General features: G+C 40.4%; 2 protein-coding genes across 3 annotated transcripts in view; both read right to left on the reverse strand.

The window, feature by feature from the left end:
- Positions 1 to 1,966: 1,966 nt before the first annotated feature.
- On the reverse strand, positions 1,967 to 11,193 carry Ttc32 (tetratricopeptide repeat domain 32). The gene is made up of 4 exons (XM_070025045.1): positions 11,023 to 11,193; positions 10,748 to 10,919; positions 5,165 to 5,331; positions 1,967 to 4,325 (listed from the first exon to the last, which is right to left on the reverse strand). Exons 2-4 carry the CDS (start codon positions 10,900 to 10,902, stop codon positions 4,186 to 4,188), a joined length of 462 nt encoding a protein of 153 aa, XP_069881146.1. The 5' UTR covers positions 10,903 to 10,919; positions 11,023 to 11,193; the 3' UTR covers positions 1,967 to 4,185.
- A 1,185-nt stretch (positions 11,194 to 12,378) lies between these two features.
- Wdr35 (WD repeat domain 35) overlaps positions 12,379 to 19,991 on the reverse strand; it is a 56,171-nt gene continuing 48,558 nt past the window's right edge. For both annotated transcript variants that reach the window (XM_070025047.1, XM_070025046.1), the window contains 4 exons: positions 18,257 to 18,397; positions 17,113 to 17,269; positions 13,351 to 13,591; positions 12,379 to 13,042 (listed from right to left, as the gene is read on the reverse strand). In XM_070025047.1, coding sequence (XP_069881148.1) covers positions 12,892 to 13,042; positions 13,351 to 13,591; positions 17,113 to 17,269; positions 18,257 to 18,397 — 690 coding nt within the window. In that variant the 3' untranslated portion in view covers positions 12,379 to 12,891. The remainder of the gene's footprint in view (positions 13,043 to 13,350; positions 13,592 to 17,112; positions 17,270 to 18,256; positions 18,398 to 19,991) is intronic.

Genomic DNA, 19,991 nt, shown 5'->3' on the forward strand with positions numbered 1-19,991 from the left:
TGCTTTTCCAAAAGACAAAAAAAATTAAATTGTATTTACAATCCTTTTCTTTCTGTCAAGTCTTGGAATTATAGCAAAACTCCCCATCTACCTCTGTCTCTCTAGCCAAATGCCATCTTTAACTGGAATCCCATTCCCCTAATTTACTATCAGAAATACAGAAAGTGCTAAAATCTTAATTTGTATAGACAAAATTACACACTTAGCTCGCAATAGTAACTGTTCGGTCTGCTTCTTACCAGGCTAGAGAAGTCACGTCATGTGTTTGTCAAGAAGGTTTCTGCAGCACGTTCTGTTCGCCCAGACACCCCCAATAAATCCACACCATACTTACACACAGATACATCCTCACCTTGCCTCAGCACATGGTTCTAGCCAGAGACTATCATAACAAGACTGCAGAGTTGGACAAAGCCAGAAGAGGTGGCATCTTCAATGTTCCTTTGCATGTGCGAGTAACATGCTTGTAGCCTTTAATCTGACCCAAGGTGCTTTTCTGGGTTTGAATTTTTTAAACTACTCTTTGCATGCAAGATGACTATAAGGCTCCAAAGCATGCTAAATGAATTTTGTAAAATTGTGTTAAAGCATTTAATTATATACTTCAAACGAATGAATCATATCTCAATAAATCTGTTCTTTTAATCCACTCATACTGTACCCATTCATACTGTAACAGCCAACTGCTTCCTTCACTTATTTATTTTGTTGCTGTTGCCAGTACTGGGGCTTGAACTCAGGGCCTCGCACTTCTGCTTGGCTTTTTTGCCCAAGGACCACTTGAACCACACCTCCATTTCCCAGACTTGCTTTCAAATGGTCATTAGAGACACTTGTTTTCATGGCTAAATTGACTTTTCTGTGTGAGTATCTATCTGTGGGGATTGTGAGGTGTAAATGGTAAATGACATCCACTAAGTGGCAGGTAAGATACATGATGCCGTGGAGAAAGATCCATGACCTGTAAAATGGCAGAAGGCTAACGCTGCTTCGAGTAGAGGTGCCAGAGAGCCAGAAAACCAGGAAATATACAGAGAGGAGCTATTAGATAATGACTGTAACTTGTAAATTGAGTTTGCTTTTCTACCAACTGTACTGTAGTTTGCTACCACAAGCTCAGTCTGTGGGCCTCATTCAGTTGTAGGGTTTCAAAAGAAAGACAAACAGCCCCACGCTTCTGAGTTTAGAGTAACTTTCTAAACTCAAAAAGTAACTTCAGTCCATTCATTCCATTTTACTGTACTTGGTATGAGACAACTCGTTACAAATTAAAACTCTTTTCTGTTTTGTTTTTACAGAGGAAAATAAAATGCGAAGACAATACAGCTTGGGTAGTTTTGTAGTAAAAAGAAAACAACAAAAACTGAAATGCAGGCAAGAAGAACAATAAGGAACATAAAAGAATATCTTGAAGGCAAATATCAAGGGTATTGGTTAGCCAAGAAACTTCGACTCTGAATGTGTACTGCTTGAAGAAGATAAATGGAGCAAATGCATTGTTCCTTAGCTATCTCTAGTAACAAGAGCAAAATTAGTGCCTGGGCAACCCCCTCATCAGCATATGTTGATGATTTTTTTCCTGAGGAATGAAAAAATTTTGAATAACAAAACCAGTAAGTCAAATAAAAAATTTCAACAAGGTTTATTTTCGTATTATATCTGATGCCAGCCACAGCTAAAAGATGATGAGCCAAAAGAAAATAAAGTTGTTTAAATATTATTTAAGTAGTTAATTCTCTGAACAGAAGGAGTTTTAAACATTGCTTTTAAAAAAAAAAAAAGCTTTATTAAAAGGGATTTTTGTGGGCTGGGAAGGTAGCTTAGTGGTAGAGTGCTTGCCTTGCATGCATGAGACCCTGGGTTCGATTCCTCAGTACCACATAAGCAGAAAAAACTGCAAGTGGCACTGTGGCTCAAGTGGTAAAACACTAGCCTTGAGCTGAAGAGCTGAGGGACAGTGCCCAGGTCAAATTTAGGCCCTACAACTGACCAAAAAAAAGGGGGGGGGGATTTTTGTTTCCATACACCTTTATAAATTCTTTTTCAAAGATATATCCAACAAACAGATAAATCATATTGAAAAATGTAGATTATTCTAGAAACATAAGGGACTTTGGGTTTCTAGCCACTGAACTTAGTTTCCTCTTTATATTCCTTTACCTACAACAAGCTCACATTCTGGCTGGTTTTTCAGGTGTGATATGTGAACTACAAGCGGGTCACATGCTTTACTTACTTCCAGAGACCACTTTTACTCAAAGGACCAGCTGAGCGTAATGGTGACTGCAGCTGAGGCCTGGGTACCTCCTCTGGAGATACCAGGCAAGCACGGTTTTTCCTCTCCCCCAAAGGGTGTACTTTCTGCCCCACAATAGCCTTCCCAAGGCAGTCATAAACTAGCTTGGGAGAGCTGAAGATGAGGGTCTGTAACTTTGAAAGCCAAACCACAACTATAAAAATTTTAAACCGTAGATGGGACATGCTGGCTTTGGCTGCTTTCTCTCCATGTTCTTCCCAGTTCTTAAAACTCTCAAAACTCCATCATTTGCTGGCAGCAACCAAATAATACAAAGTTTAAGTTTCCCATTTATATGTTTTTATCCATTCCGCACCTCTTCCCCACAACCCCATTATAAAGCATCTAAACAGTGCTCGGCTTACAGTAAATAGCTAGGAATCGCTGACTGTGGCAATAATTACTATCATTACCCAGAGATAGAAAACTATGATCAATATTTAAATCTTAACTTATTGTATCAATTCTTTCTAAAGAAAATCAACTGTGGGTTAAATTCTTTCTTTCAAACTCTTTTCCTATAAGACATGTGTTTATTCTTTTTTTTTTTCTTTTTTTGGGGTCTTGTCGTGGGGCCTGAACTCTCAGCCTGGGTACTGTCCCTCAGCTCTTCAGCTCAAGGCTAGCACTTGATCCACAGCACCACTTCCGGCTTTTTTTCTTTTTGCTTATGTGGTGCTGGGGAATCGAACCCAGGGCCTCATGCATGCAAGGCAAGCGCTCTACCACTGAGCCACCTTCCCAGCCCCAACATGTTTATTCTTAAGTCTGAGTACTATGTCTTTAACCCAACTACATGAAACTCTGAAAAGAAGTACTGTGAGTAAATGTCACAACAACACAACTCAACAAAACCTGGCTTTCTATACAGACTCAGAAAGTAAAACCTACACATTCTGGAAATAATTGGAAAATTTGAATATGGACTGGATATGGACAATATTATAGAGTTGCTAATTTTATTTAAAGTTTTAATGGTATTGTGGCTACAAAGGAAGGTGTCTAAGGAGGGCGTACCAATGCCCGACAAGAAATGAAATCATAGGCAACAATGCTCAATAGGAAATGTACTCATTACCTTGCTCATGTAACTGTAACCCCTCTGTGCAGCAATTTTACAATAAAAAACATACAAAGAAAAAGAAGTCACAAAAACAAGAAAAAAAAAAAGAAGTGTACTCATTACCTTGCTCATGTAACTGTAACCTATCTGTATAGCATCTTTACAAGAAAATATTTTTTTTTAAAAGAAAGGTATCTATTTTTGAAAGATGTGGGCTGAAATACTTAGGGGGGAAGTATTGTAATATCTGTATTTTATTCTCAAATGGTTCAACAATGTTTCAGGTTTAAATACAAATAAAAAGCAAATATGTCATAATGCTAACTGATAAAGAATTTATAGGTATTGATTGTATTACTTTAAACTTTAGATGAAAAAAATTTTAAGCTGGAAATAAAAAGAAAAATGAAAAAGTTTTACTGAAGAAAATATCACACATTGCTTAAAGTATTTTACTGTAACAACATATATTTATACTTTTTTATTGTGAAAATACTGTACAGAGGGGTTACAATTACATGGGCAAGATAATGAGTACATTTCTTATCAAGCATTGTAGCCTCCTCCTTTGTTTCCACTTTCCATCCTCCCCCCACAAATATTTATACATTAATGATTTATTTATACTTTATAAAAAGCAGACCTATCTGACATAATTTCTCAACCTGAAATTAGCAACCTTAAATATATTATTTAACCGTAATTCTAGTTTGTGGATTCCTTTATCTTAAATATAAATCAAAATAGCTCAATACTTACTTTAAATTTGAGCCAATCATCTGTATATATTGGACCATGAGTTAACATCTCAATTAAGTTAAAAATTTTAATAATTATGTTCCATATTTCTTCTTTGTTTGTCTTCTTTATCTAAGATAGTCTGTTTTAAGCTCAAAGCAGCATCTTGAAATCCAGGATTTAAGTCTAATACCTTCTTAAAATCTTCCAAAGCATCATCGAAATATCCTGTGCCAGAACCAGGGAAAAAAAGAAAAAGAAAAAGAAAAACCCTGAGTATCCTATTTATTACTCACAACAAAGTTTAAATACTCATACTTTTAGATTTTCAACCACTTCTATCAAAGGAAGCTTTTTCCTTTCAATGATGATACAGAGATGTGCACATCGAGGTAATTTCCTTTGTGCTTCAGAACAACTATATCTAAGTTTAGTGGAAGACCAGGGTGTGGCAAAGCAACTGTACAGCATAGGTAGGACTCTGGGTTTCATCCCCAGCACAGCCAAAAAAAATTAAGAAAATAAAATTAGCTATGGATTTCTTTATACAATTTAATAGAGTAGCATCATAAAATTTCAACAAAAATGTATCACTTGTTTTTACACAGTTTTAGTTCAATTGAGAAATAGCTGGATTTTATTTTCATTTTAATAAGGAATAGCATCCACAGTCTCTTTTAATTCAGTGATACAAAACTTCACTCGCTATTGTCTCCTGTGTCTCCAAAGACGTTTGCTCGGAAAAGTGTCACAGGTTCCTGTCAGCATTATCCTCATTCTGCAGTTGGAAACACACAGACACAAGTAATAGGGTCACCCCCACTCCCGTGCCCAGGTCCAATTCCCACCCCAGCGCTCCGCTGTGATCTATAATGCCTGACAAAAGCCCTAAAATACGCTCAGGTATGCTTCCTTTGTTCTAAGCTCTAAACCTAAATTTCACATAACTTTAAATTTTGGTGATTACCACATTTGTTTTTACAGCTGTTGATAGTTTTGGGGAAAAAAAACAGAATAGTTGGTAGGAAGGGGGGCAAAACATTAAATCCAGAAAAAAAACTTCTTACCCAGCCGATAGAGTATCAACCCTCTGTTGTAATACGGAACTTCAAAATTGGGTTGGACTCCTATGGCAGCTGTGTAGTCATCCATGGCTTCATAAAAATCAACCCTGAAGTACTTGATTTGCCCCCTGTTGTTATATGCAGTAGCCAAATCCTCAGGGCTGCATTTGCTTTAAACATAAAAGTTCACATTAAAAACACTGCATTACCAAATTCCTCTCATTTCCACTTTCATTCTCTTCTGGGCACTGTCAAACTTCATAGCTTATAATATGCTGTGAAAAACAAGCTGGAAAAAAAATGAGCAGATAAATAGGGAACTGAAATGAATTTGTGTTTAACCTTGTTATCTTCTTTTGTGGAGTTACAGTACAGTGTTAGTATGAAAAGCATGAGTTTCCGTGTTCAAAGCCCCTGTTCACTAGCAGCATGGTTTGCTGAAGACAATACTAACGGGATCGTTCCACGTAGTCTAAGCACACAGCAGCAAGGCAGAGAAGATAGATCAGATGCTTCTGAGAAGGAAGGAAAGGCAATCAAGAGTTCAAGTGTGCTAAGCAGGTGTCAAAAAGTGAAGTATCAATTTGACTCTCAAATTGTGAAGTGACCTTAAAACAATGAGAATTGATGTCATTTTCTGATAAATCAATGCAACTTAACCACAGGTGAAAATTCAGCCAACACATTGGTGATTAAGGCATGATCTCTGGCCCAGAGGTGCCCTCCTTCCTGCCCTGGCTGGAACTCTCCTTTATCCCCAGCCAAGACCAGGTTGGCTTCCTGCGAGGAGACTGGGCTCCAGCCCACTTCTGAGGTCCCAACAGTACCGGATCTGGAGGCTGACAAGCTCTGAAAGTGAGCAGACACTACGGGATGGGGTCTGGATGCTCAGCAGCTCTGAGCATCCCCGAGTCACAGCCCTCTTCCCCTTTACTGCCCCAAGGCATCCTGGTATGAGGCAACTCTCCTACAGGGAGAACTCGACTTTGAGTAGGGGAACATGCTGTTCCTTTCTTCAATTGCAGTGAGATTCTCACACCTAAACCAGAGAAGTTGCATCGTTTATCTCTTTTCTTTGTTGGACTCCATAGTGAAAGTAGATTTCTTGGAAAACAGGTGACTACTTCCCTTAACATCCGGATTCTTGAGAGCTTAGACAAGGACTGTGACTACTGCTGCCTGCAGAAGTAATCATCTAAATTTGCTCAGAGGAACTGCTCCAATTTAGGAATGTTCTGTCCTGTCAGCTTCCAGGATACTTCTGGATGCCACCAGAAGAGGGCGCACGCCTGTCATCTCTCTACTAGGACATCACTGAACTGTGCCCAGTATAGTCTGAAGAAAAATGTAGCTTTGGGACTTCAGTAAAATTTTAGTCGCTATATTTGAGCCTTGGAGGCTTTGCTATAAATTTTTATATTCTCAGAGGATGATAGAACGTTAGATTCAAAATTAGATCTCATTCCAACAAACTCTTAAAAGCCTACATTTCATGCAGTAATTTTGTTCTCCACAATTTTTTTTTTTGAAATAAGCTGACAGTTAAAGCTAGTTATTTTTGGAATATTAAGATTTCTGTAAACATAGTATTTCTTGTACTGGAGTTTAACCAGGTTACCTAACCCAAATGTGAATTTTTAGCATTTACTAGCTTTGGCCAAGACAAAATATGTGAAAATTAGATTACAGCTAAAATCGCACCTTTGGATATTAAAAAGAAAATATGATAAACTGTCCAGAGTAAGAGCCATTCAATGATTGCAAGTACTGCCTTGTTTTGAAATTATTCAGGAGAATCGTTCAAAAAATGATTTAGGGGGAAAAATAAATTGATAGGATTCAGTTCAATCCATGAGTTCCAAGAACTGAAGGAAACTGATGACTCATTCTACAGATGAGAAACCGAGGCTGAGAAAAGTTCCCTGCACTGTGGCAGAGAAAGCAAAGGTGCAGGCTCAGTAAGCTCCTCTAAGCCTATAAAGGGCAGAAATTGCTATGGATAGTTGAGCTCTTAGGCTGCTTTTGAGTACATTTTTAAACTCACAAGGTAAGTCTATTCTTAGAACTTGAAATAGGATAGAAAACCAAGTTTCCTCTAGTTACTAATTTTCTTTGGAGGGAGGCAAGGAGAAAGGGATGATGGCACCATCATAGCTCCTGTCTAGACCTTTGATTAACTATCATTCTGATGTATCATTGAATTAAGAAAGCAATTTAATGTTTCAAATTCCACATAAGTCTAACAGGGTAAGAATCCAGACTTCAGTAGTTAGTTAAACCTCATACAAAAATAAGCTTATATTATCAATAAAAATCTTGGGGACAGCACCCAGGCCCTGAGTTCAAGCCCACAACTGACCACCAAAAATAAATAAATAAATAAATAAAAATATTTTAGCTGGAAGAGTATCTCAAGGTGGTGCATTGCCAGCTCTGAGCAAGAGCGTGAGGTCCTAAGTCCCAGTCCCCACACAAAATAAAAACCTTCCTGTCAAAAATCACGGAAGCAACTTCTCTAGGCCCTTTCTTTTCTCACTCTGCTCCACTCCACACCATCAGCGGGCAAAATGGGAAGTAACAAGAAATGCTACACATCTATGCATAAAATACAAAGATGCTTTGGACAAGCAGTATTATCAGGAGAGGCTACAAATACTGTAAAAAAGGAAACAACTGATATGACATACTGGGGGGCCACCTGTAGTCTTGCCATAATGTTGAATCTAAATTGGATCAAAATTTAATTTACGAGCAATACAGTAGGCAGATGACACTCAAAAGACACATTTTTTAAATCCTAAATATGGAAACTCTAAAACATGGGAATCTGTTAACTATAAGCTACAAGGGACATTGGGGGGGGGGGGGGATTTGACTCTAAATAGGGACCAGATGTGCATCCTGAGTTGAATCAACTGCTAAAAAAATCAACTGAGCAGATAAGTGGAACTGTGGCTCAAAGTGATAGAGCACCAACTTTTAGCAAAAAAGTTCAGGTACAATACTCAGGCCCTGAGTTCAAGCCTCATGATCAACCAAAAAACCCAGAAACCAAAGAGAATGTAATCCAAAAATCAACTGAACAGGTAACAAAGCACTTTTATTGGTCAATCAACTGACCAAATGATAACAAAGCACTTTTATTGACAGATCAGAAAAGTTCTAACAGGGTTTGGATATTTGATGTTAAACAATTCTGTGACACTAATGATACTGTAGTCAGGCCTTTTAAAGAATTCTTAACTTCTAAGAAAGCATTCTGAAGCATCCCTACAGGAATCTGAGGTCTGGGTAGGGGAACCATAATTAAGCCAAGTGATGAATACCTAAAGTCTTATACTATTTTCGGCATACTTAAAATGTTCTTTGCAACAATTTTTTAATTTAAAAAAAACCACACAAACAAGATGAAGGCCAGGCCCTGGAGGCTCACATTTATAATCCTACTCCAGAGGCTGTGATCCAAAGGTCGTGGTTTGAAGCCAGCCAGGGCAGAAAAGTCCATAATACTCTTATCTCCAATTAACCAGCAAAATGCCAGAAGTGGGGCTGTGACTCAAGTGGTAAAGCACCAGCCGTAAGCAAAAAAAAAGGGGGGGGGGGCAAGTGGCCAAAGCCCTTGCTGTGGTTGAAGTAGCAGCGCCTAAGGCCTGTCTCTGGCCCGTCTTCCCAGACCTCTCCTCCAAAACAAAAAGAGCCAAAGATGCATACAGATCAATGGCTGTCCCTGGAAACCGCCTTCGCCGGTCCCCTCTTCTTTCCTCCCACGGGTCTTGTTCCACGTCCTTCATCCACGGGACAAACGCGGAGTGTCGCTCTGGCGATCTCGTCTGGAGGTGGCCTAACATCGCCATTCAAGTCACTTCCAGAAGACATTTCTGTGGTCTTCACAAACAAAAGGGAATTGACAAGCGTGACTTTCTATCTCTGCTTTATCCTACGTTGGCAACCTCTTCTGGAATGCCCAGCTGGACTAAGGGCGTCTTTTAAAGGTTGGGGAAGTTGGGAGCAGCTTTTTCGGACGATACGCACAGGCCTGCAAGCGGCCAGGAGATCCTCGGGGCTTCCGGTGGGCACCAGCGCTCGCCATTTTACGGTTTCCCCGCGGGCGCACCTGCCAGGACCATTAGGGCCTTCGAGTGTCCTTGTCGCGGGGTGAGGTCTCCCCAGTGGGGCAGGGAGGTCACCCCAGGCCCCGATGGGCAGGCTCCGAGGCCTAGAATGCTGGCAAGCTTCCAAGTCCGCCTGCGGCCTCGGTCCTCCAGCCCGCCGTGCCCGCCACCCCCAAAGGCACTGCGTTCTTGGGAGCCGGGCGAGGCCCGCGCCCGGGCCGGGCCCGGTGGAGCCCAGGCTCCGAGAGGTGTCATCGCGGTGGCGCGCGCGCGGTCCCGCGTGCCCCCGTGTCCTGAACTGAATTACAATCTATGCGACTTTGAGGGCTGGTTCTTGGGCGACGGTTGCCACTCCTTTTACTGCTTTGACTCATCAGTTCCTCGCTCTCCAAACTAATGAAGACTTTGCTTTTCATGTTTTCTATCCTGCTCCATTCCTTTCCATTAAAAATGCTGGTCCCCATCGAGTAAGGCGATTTTATAACTCACTGGTTGTAATTTGGAAAGCACTGTCCTGGAGTGTGGGAGACACAGGCTCGCGTGACCCCGCCTGAGGATTCGTGTGCTGTGTGAGGTTTATGTTCGCTGGACCACGAGGAGAACGCTCCTCCATAACCCTGGCCAAGGCCGGGCCACGCAGCTGCAGCCTCCAGCCTGGAAGGAGGAAGCCCTTCCCTATCGGGACCAAGGTCTAGATGCCCGGCCACGACCTCGGTGGAGGACATGGGGAAAGTGCCCCCCCTGCTCCTCCAGACAGTTCCGTAGAACAGCGCCTCAAGGGTCCTTAATGGAGCCCAGCTGCACCTTGCTTTCTCTTTATTATCTTTGATCTCAGGGAACTGCTCCACCTTTGTTGACAACAAAGGTTGATTAAAGGTTAGCTTTTACTGTCTGCAGTCCCCGAAAACTTTCTGTCCTGTGACTGTCCTGTGACTGTCCGTGACCACGGACTTATCTCTAGGCCCCCTTGCTGTACATAGGCGTATGATGTTTCAATAAACTGTCTATACCCACATGGCATGGTCCCTTTCTGCCAGCCGGACGCGCGTTCCCAGGTCACCGCTACACTACAGCATTCCTTCTTTTTTCCTCTTTTATCCCAGGCCCTTGGGCTCCACATATGGTCCCTAAGCCTGAGAAAGCCAGCACCAGAGACCTCCGATAGCTCAGCTCAGCTCGGCTCGGCTCGGCTCGGCCCGGCTCGGCTCGGCTCGGCTAGGCTCGGCCCGGCTCGGCTCGGCCCGGCTCGGCTCGGCTCGGCCCGGCCCGGCTCGGCCCGGCTCGGCTCGGCTCGGCTCGGCTCGGCTCAGCTCGGCCCGGCTCGGCTCGACCCGGCTCACCTCGGCTCGGCTCGGCTCGGCTCGGCTCGGCTCGGCCCGCCCCGCCCGACCCCGCCCTTCCCGGCTCGGCCCTGCCCCTCCAGGCTCGGCCCCTCCCCGGCCCGGCCCGCGGAACCACGTCTCGCGATACTTACCTCCCGCCACACTCGCCGGCCGCCGGGGCCGAGCGCGCGCACTGGAGGATGTAGGCAGAGTACAGCGCTTCGGCCTCGGCGAACTCGCCCTTGTCGAAGTGGGCCTGGGCTAGGGCGAGGGCAGTTTGGGCTTCGTGCCCCGGCCGGCCAGCCATCACGGTCGAGCGCCTGACTGGCAGTATGGGAGGGGAATTGACTTTGGGGCGATGAAGGGAGGCGCCACAGGCCCACTTCCGCACTCTGGGATTGGCTAATTAGGAGCCCTCTGCACTCACGGAAGGCACCCGTGTTCTCGCGAGACAAGAAGCGATCCGTGCTTTCCTCCTTCCCTCCTCCTTCCGCGTGGCTTCCCGGAAGAGCCGGAGCGGCAGGGGGTCGAAGGGTCGAAGTGGCTTCCTACCCGCGGTGCGAGGAGCTGGCTCGGTCACGGTGCAGTCCTTCCGGTACCCCAACACTGCTTCCGGGTCACCAGAGGACCGCGTCCCGAGGGCCGCGCCGCGCCGGGCCTCCGTCGGAATCCGCCGCTGTGCCAGGTTTCAAGACTACTGCGCCGAGTACCCGCTTCCGGCCTCCGGAGCCGCAGCCCCAGTTTTAGTTCTCGCGGCCCCCCAGTTCTGTTGACTCCCCAACGATGTCAGCGCATTGCCGTCCGCAAAAAAGACAAAAGAAAACTGTCTCAGAATATTTCCATGAGGACCCGTCCATAAGGCTTGAGTTACGTGTTGTTCCTTCTCATTTTACAAAGGAAAGCTTACTGCCACCGAAGTGTAATGCATTCATACATACACACACACATACACACCAACAGAAATTAATCATTTAAAGGCTATAAAAAAAAAAATTTTAAGCATCAGTAGCTCTCGCCTGTAATCCTAGCTACTCAGGAGGCTGAGATCTGAGGATCAAGGTTCAAAGCCAGCCCAGGCAGCAAAGTCCGTGAGACTCTATCTCCAAGAAAGCACTCAGAAAACCGGAACTGTCGTAGTGGCTCAAGTGGTAGAGCGCTGGCCTTGAGCTGAAGAGCACAGGGACAGCGCCCAGGCCCAGAGTTCAAGCCCAATGACCGACCAAAAAAAATGCACACACATCCTTGCTTGATTTGGAGGCCTTTCTGCCGCAGACAGCTTGCTCAGCAATGTATTGGGACCATTGTAGCCCGGTCATTTCCCACCAGACATGCGCACAGACTTCAGAGACCAGTTTTCTTTCATTCAAGCACATAAACTCCTAAATGCCCCTATGCTCTAAGCCTCTTCTAGCTCATTATTCTCTGCAACAGGCATTATAGATAGATAGATAGATAGATAGATAGATAGATAGATAGATAGATAGATAGATAGATAGATAGATAGATAGATAGATAGATAATTAAATATGACACAGAGGGAAGTGAATTAACCTAAGTATTATAAATTACAATAGCAGTGTAGCATACTTTTATCGCCTCATTGAGTATCAGCCAAATTTAAGCATACCTTTAAAGTCTTAAGTCTTTTGCCACAAATGGGAGCATGTGAGTTCACAGAAAACATTAGCTATATAAAGAGGTAAGAAACTATCCATTATTGAATGTATTTTTCCTCTTCTAAATTAGTAATAAATCAAAATAGGTACCCATCAAGAATCACACACACAGAGCAAGACACTTTATTAATGAAGGATGCATTGTTACAATGTTTCAAGCAGCACTGTAATAAAATGGTTCTTTCTATAGAAACTTATTTCATAAGCAGAGCCCAAGCTTTCTCACTTCTGAAAATAACACATAGGAAAACCAGTTCTTAGATAAAATGGAGCTCACTTCACATGTTAGTTGCTTCATTCTCTCTAAATTCAAAGTCCCACTCCCATGCCTCCTCCACCCTCACTTACTTCCTTGACATCGTGATAAAAAATATTTATTTGTAATATTTCCATGGTAGCCAATGTACATAAATAATTAACTGATAGATCAAATAAAGTTCACATCCATTGCACAGTTGTATTTTTGTGCAAAAATTGTTCTTTATATTCTGTATAAAAATACACAAAATGTATTTTGTGTAAAATGATGGCACTGATTTTCATATAAAACTCATGGAAATCAACATTATTAGAGACACAGGTAAAGCAACATATATTTTGCAATTACATATAGTTCATCTTTAATCCACTGGACTATGGCATAAGGGACAGAAGCTGTAGTTAGTTATTTCCTGAGCAAGAACGTAGTGTTTGCAGACTTTACACATCCAGAACTGATATTCAATGATTGGGCTTCCTGTGGCAATGCATGTTGGGAGTTTACCTTCGCCACTATGAAATCAAAGGGAAAAGTAATTAATTATATTCTAATATTTCCAATTTATCTACCCTTATTTAATATACTTATAAGTTCAAGAAAAAATTCAAAGTAAACCTCAAGTAAAACATTTTTATTCCAAAAAGATTTTTACCAAAAATTATTCTTGTAATAAAAAATCATCAATTCATTTGAAAGATTAAACACTATAATATTAAGAAAATTAGTGCAAATGTTAGTGCTTTAGTTATAGTACATATTTACATAAAGAAATCTAAGCTTCTACTGAAGTAAATTCAGCTATTAATGATAATTAGCTTACCCTTCCAGAATGCTGTTCAATTCAGATTTTCTGTTATCTTTTGGAATATGTTTGGTAAAGATTTCTAGAGCAAGGTCTTCATACTGCTGTTTCTGTTCTGCAGTGAGACTGTCTAAAGATTCAAGTTTAATAAAAGCTTTCGAACAGGTGCCAAAAGCTCTACAGGCACAGGCACAGAGCGCTAACAGTGAGTAAATCTCCACTGCAGGGATGATATCCTCATAGTCTCTCAGGTGAAGAGCTAGGGAAAAGGGAGGCAATTGACATTGGAGATCAGTGGACATGCTCTGAAAAGGATCTCTGTTCAGGTATTCTAGTTGAAACTAAGGAACCTAAGGAAATAAAACAGTGAGAGACGAAGAGGAGGAGCATACATGGGAGGAAGTGGACACATGATCTCCAGGTCCTGTGAAAATAGCAATCACCAAATAATGCACATAACTATGCACAGAAAACGTTTGACATATTCTTTTGCTCCATTTCATTTAGATATTTCTGTGATAATGACTTATAAATGCTAGGGAGAATCAACATATATGAGAGAGGGTTGCTATACATAATCTCTGAAGAGCTCTTATAAAATAAGAAGAAACAAAAATTTACCCTTACAGAAATACGTAAGTATTCAAAAATAGCATAATTTCTCTATGTACGGATTGTTTAAAAACATCCATTATCATTTAGACTAGTAACCTATCTGGATAGAAGGTACTGTGCTCTTAGTGATGACCTGAGATACCATGGATGAAGGCATAGTGTCCGTCCATTGTGATGGACAGAGGGTGGGGTGGGCTATAAAGGGGTTTACATGGCTGTCATGGCCAAGCTCAAAGAACAGTAATGTATTCATCGTTCACATAGCTCACAATTGTGCTCTTTATAGGTGATTATCTAAACTATCATATTGTCAATCCAGAAGAAATCTAGATGTAAGTATCATATGCAAATAATCTATAAATTATAACACATAAACACCAAGGAATATTATATAGCTTTAAAATTCATACAGATTTATGTTTGCCAAGGAAGAAAGACAATACATCCTGTAAAATTATTTTATACAAATTATTAGATTATTTTATTTTTTCTTCATATTTTTCTGTTTTGGCCAAAATTTATAAGGAAAGATCCTTTTTATTAAAAAATTTAACACATTATTTTTTTTTGGGGGGGGGGGTCCAGTCGTGGGGCCTGAACTCTGGGCCTGGGAGCTGTCCCTCAGCTCTTCACCTCAAAGCTAGCGCTCTACCACTTGAGCCACAGCGCCACTTCCAGCTTTTTTCTTTTTTCTTATGTGGTGCTGAGGAATTGAACCCAGGGCCTCATGCATGCAAGGCAAGCTCTCTACCACTGAGCCACCTTCCCAGCTCCCACATTATTCTTTTTTAAAGTACATAAGACCTGCCTCAAGCAAGAATAAGACCTTATGTCCTTGTTGAAATTATATTATATCCTCAGTGGTAAAATACTGAAAGCATTATCCTAAAAGAATCAAACAAGAAAATAAAAATCATCATCACATGTTTCATTGATCTTTGCCTTAAAATCTCTAGGCAGAGGAAGGAAAATTTTCTTTTTTTCTTTTCTTTTCTTTTCTTTTCTTTTTTTTTTTTTGTTGGTTGTAGGGCTTGAAATCTGGCCTGGGCACTGTCCCTCAGCTCTTCAGCTCAAGGTGAGTACTCTACCACTTGAGCAACAGTGCCACTTCCAGTTTTCTGGTAGTTAACTGGAGATAAGGGTCTCATGGACTTTCCTGCCCAGGCTGGCTTTGAACTGTGATCCTCAGATCTCAGCCTCCTGAGTAGCTAGGTGCCTGGCAAATAATGAAATTTGAAAATCCATCCTGAATAAAATTGATTTTTACAAAAAATCAACTTTTGTGTGGTATAATTTATATACAGGTTGCATTATATACAGATGTATCCAATAAAATATAACAACCTTAAGTGTGCAGCTGACAAATTTGCTCACCTTTTCATATGACATAGCAAGATCCAGAACATTTTTTGTCATGCCCAAAATATACTCCTTATATAGTATTATGCTATCACTCTGCATTAGACTGTCTTCTTTAGATTTTCATAATAAATTGAAACAATTTTAAAAATAATAATAATAAAAGTACATAAGAGAGGAGAAAATTCTCTACTTAACACCAGAACAAGAGAAGGATAAATCTCATTTCACAGACAGAGACAGGACCAGAACATGAGCTGATTGAGAGCATGCCCCTCTTGGAATGGTTGGCTAACAACTATAAAAAAAATTGTAGCTACATTAGAAATTGTCACAGATAAATCACAAAAAGGATCCCAGTTTGGGAAAGGATTTGGTGGAATTGGAGGTATTTTGCGGTACTGAGTAGATTTCCAGGGCATGGAATACCAAGGAGGAGACAATGAATGATGACTACTAGGTAGTAGACATGGGTCTGGCAAAAGGTGCTTCACCCTCCAGCATCCAACCCAAGGAGCATACCCATGATGGAATCCAAACAGATGCCTACCTTACAATTGGAACCTTTCCAGAACTTAATCCATGAACATTGGATACTGAAAAGAAAACTGAAACAAAACCAGACCCAACCCTACACTTTGGTTTGTCATGGTGTCAGCAAAGCAACCTACAACTAGGTTTCACTTTGTACTAATTTTAAAAAAAAATCCCAGTTTTACTTTTACTCAATGGTGAAATTGGTTGCTCTTGTATTTATGAAAAAAATGATTTTTAACCTTCATACATAGAAACAAAAATACTTTAACTTCTGTAAACCTTCAAAAGTTAATAGCAGTGAGATCATACTGGTTTGTTATTTTGATTGGAGAAAAATTAAATTCCTGCATTTCACAGTGATCCATTTACATGGCATTCTCAGCTTAGACTGAATAAGAAGAAATACATGTAATGACATGTTGGAACCATTCTCTCTTGGTCTCTTGGTTTAATGTTGAAAGGGTGAGCTAATAGGAAGCAGTTTCAACTTAACTCCCTCAGAATGACTCCCCACTCCAGACTGTTGGTTTCAAGGATGCAGACTGCAATGCAAAGTCAAACTGATGAAGCATTGGGGCCAGTGTGCTGTTTACTTCCATCTGCTCAACAGGCACATTTGTACCTGAAATTTGGGAGCCCTTAGTATCACTTGCTTTGACAAAGGTCCCCATAATCTTAGCCTACTAGAAACCAATTGGGGAGGGATATGATCAGGCTTCTGTGCTATTGCTGGGATTGGAGAAATAAAACCTGCAATTTAAGTGGAAGCAAAAAAAAAAAAAAGTACATAACAGTAGACTCTGTTATACTTCCCAGTATTATAAAGTTTATAAAACTATTATATAGATAGAGACATAGTCATGAGCCTGAACATGGCAATTCAGATCTCCAAAACAGCAGAAACTGGACTATTAAATATTTAACCTAAGGTGAGAGAGTACAAATGCTACCCTTTTTCATTTCTCAAATATTTAATATCTGTGAATTTGTACTGCTTTCTATGTATGAGAAAAGAAAACTTTCAAAAAGGGACTACATAAGTATACTATTTATAATTTTAATTATATAGCAACGAATTATATATAGTTTACATATAGTTTGTAATTATACTATATAGTTTGCTTAGCTATCTTGTTTTCATAAGCAAAGTATATATTATAACTTTGAATAGTTGAAAATAAGTCCATAGGGGAAAATGTTACTGAAATTAATTGAGACAAATGGAGGAAGCAGGCCCTCCATACAACGCACATTAGGTGACAAGCCCACCTGTCTTCAAGGCAGTATCAACATATCCCTCATAGAGCTGCCTCTGAGCAAGGATAAAGAAGTGGTAAGCCTCCGCCCCTCGCCATGCATTATCTGTAAAACGACTGGTTGTGGACTGGGCTTCCTCTTCCATCAAGCCTGCCAAAGCAGAAGTGGCCTAGGAGAAAAGCCAACTTGTTGTCAGTATGTGTGTATGTGTGCACACGCGTGGCGCGCACACACACATACACAGTCAGCCCCACACAGCAAGGACTTACAACGATAGCAAGATCTGAATTAGTGCTACATCAACATGCCTAAATTTGAGTGCATTTTATCATAATGTTCTTATTACAGACTTGATTTTTCTATTAAAATTCATATTATCTTAAGCCAGTATGATCAAATTTTAAAACAATTGATCCAACTTATAATTAAATGGAGTTCATTTAATTTAGTGAGATTCATTCATAATATATGTTTAAAGATACACATATTCACTAGGTAGGAAGGTCTTTTGAGACTCATATCTTCAGTTAATCACAGAAAAAACTGGAAACGGTGCAACAGCTCAAGTGGTAGAGTGCTAGCCTTGAACAAAAGAAGCCCAAGGACAGCACCAAGGCCCAGAGTTCAAGTCCCAGGACTGGTAAAAAAAAAAAAAAAAAAAAAAAAAAACCCATAATCTAAGGTTTTTTGTTTTTTGGCTTTTTGTTTTGTTTTGTTTTTTGTTTTGTCAGTCATGGGGCCTGAACTCTGGGCCTGGACACTGTCCCTCAGCACTTCAGCTCAAGACTAGCGCTCTACCACTTGAACCACAGCACCACTTCTGGCTTTTTCTGCTTATGTGGTGCTGAGGAATCAAACCCAGGGCTTCAATGCATGCAAGGCAAACACTCTACCACTGAGCCACCTTCCCAGATCCTCTAAGAAGATTTTTAATTCTCTGATCAGAAAGGGGGATTTACTAAGCAAGTAAAAATTTTATCAAAAATAACATAAAACTAACACTAGTCTTACAGAAAAACCATTCTATATTTCTACAGAAATGTCTTAACTACACCATGCCTTTTCCGCGTGTGGGAAAGAAATAAACATAGACATGTCCATTAAGAGGTGTACTCCATCTCCCTGTCTTAATCACTTCATGCTCTGCCTGACTCACCTGTGAATTCTTTCCTTGAACTTTCCCCCGTTGGGCATTTTTCATTTGTTCATGGTACTGCTCTATGAGTAAGGCTGATAGTACATAGAGCTTCTTAACACGCAGCGGTTTAGTCCTTTTCTTTGCCTCGTCATCTGCAACCTTGAAACAGTTCAAGATTGGGAAAGACAGTTGTAAAACTACCATCTTTTCCAAAATCAGCTGAAATTTGATTCTCTAATAAAGGAGGAAGCTCAGTTAGGATGGTGTAGAAACACTACTATTGGGTCTAATGTTTTAAAAGCCATTTTCTTTTCCTTACTACTTGCAGAAGGTTAGTTCTTTCCTTAGTTTTTAGGCCTGGAGTTAAAACTGTTGGCAATCTTAAAAATAAAATAGCATCTGATATTAGTAACTGAGTCAAGGTGAAGAAAGGGATGATGGAATAAGTAATATTTTCTGTAACACACAGATTTAGAAATAAAGTTCCAAATACACAAAGATAGTGTGGCATTAACATAACTCATCCTTCAGAAGTTTAAACTTATTTAGATGGTTTTGAGGGAGTGTTTACTACTTTTTATTAAACAAACGAAATGCAAAATCTGCATGGATTACCAGTTAATATTCATTCCAAATAAGACATTTTGCAACATATAAAGTTTAAAATGTTGTACATTTATAAGGACTTAAAACTATCATTGAAATGAAAGAAGGGGTAACATTGACCAAGAAGCATTTATACTCATAACCTGACTTACGGAATTATAACGCCTTTGTACAGCTACTTAATAATAAATAAATAAGCAAATAACTCTATCATCAATAGGATTTAATTTCTTGTTAAGATAATGGGTTCTTGACAGTCCCAATGAATTCTTCACTTTATTGTTAACTTCAGTACCAAATACAAAATGTTTAGGTATTGGGAAGTTGCTGGTGTCAGCAAATAGCCTTGGTAGTAGTAGGTGATAAATAATACACATAATTAAAGTCATAATAAAAAAATAGATTAGCCTCGGGCCAGTGGCTCATGCCTGTAATCCTAGCTACTCAGGAGACTAAGATCTGAGGATCACGGTTCAAAGCCTGCCCAGACAGGGAAGTCCGTGAGACTCTTGTCTCCAATAAACCACTAGAAAAACTGGAAGTGGTACTGTGGCTCAAGCGGTAGAGTGCTCACCTTGAGCTGAAGAGTGGAGAGACAGCGCCCAAGCCCAGAGTTCAAGCCCCACAACCAACCAAAAAGAAAAAAAAAAAAAAAAAAGATGGGTTTGCTGTAACAAGTATTTTGTCTCCAAGATAAGGAAAATGTATTCAGTACCATGTTTAAATTTTTGAGGGGACTAAAGGTATAGCTCAGTGACAGAGAGCTTATCTAGCATGCTCAATCCTCAGGACTGCAATAACATTCTAGACCAAAAAAAAAAATCTAACTATGAATGGATCAAGAAAATGTGGTATATATACACAACAGAATTCCATGCCTCCATCAGAAAGAATGACATTTCCCCATTTGTTAGGAAATGGAAAGGCTTGGAAAAAATTATATTAAGTGAAGTAAGCCAAGCCCAAAGAAACATAGGTCCCATGGTTTCCCTTATTTGCAATATCTAGTATATGTAGGAGTCAAGCAGAAAAGGTCAGATAATGTGATGTTAGGAAAATGAACCCTTAGATATGTATTTAAATGTTTTTTTCTTTCATGCATTTGTTTCTAACACATTTATAAGATTATTTCTTTGTAGCTTTGTAT

The sequence above is a fragment of the Dipodomys merriami genome, unplaced genomic scaffold (assembly GCF_024711535.1).
Source record: "Dipodomys merriami isolate MVZ:Mamm:240054 unplaced genomic scaffold, mDipMer1.0.p SCAF_17, whole genome shotgun sequence".
NCBI classification, from domain to species: domain Eukaryota; kingdom Metazoa; phylum Chordata; class Mammalia; order Rodentia; family Heteromyidae; genus Dipodomys; species Dipodomys merriami.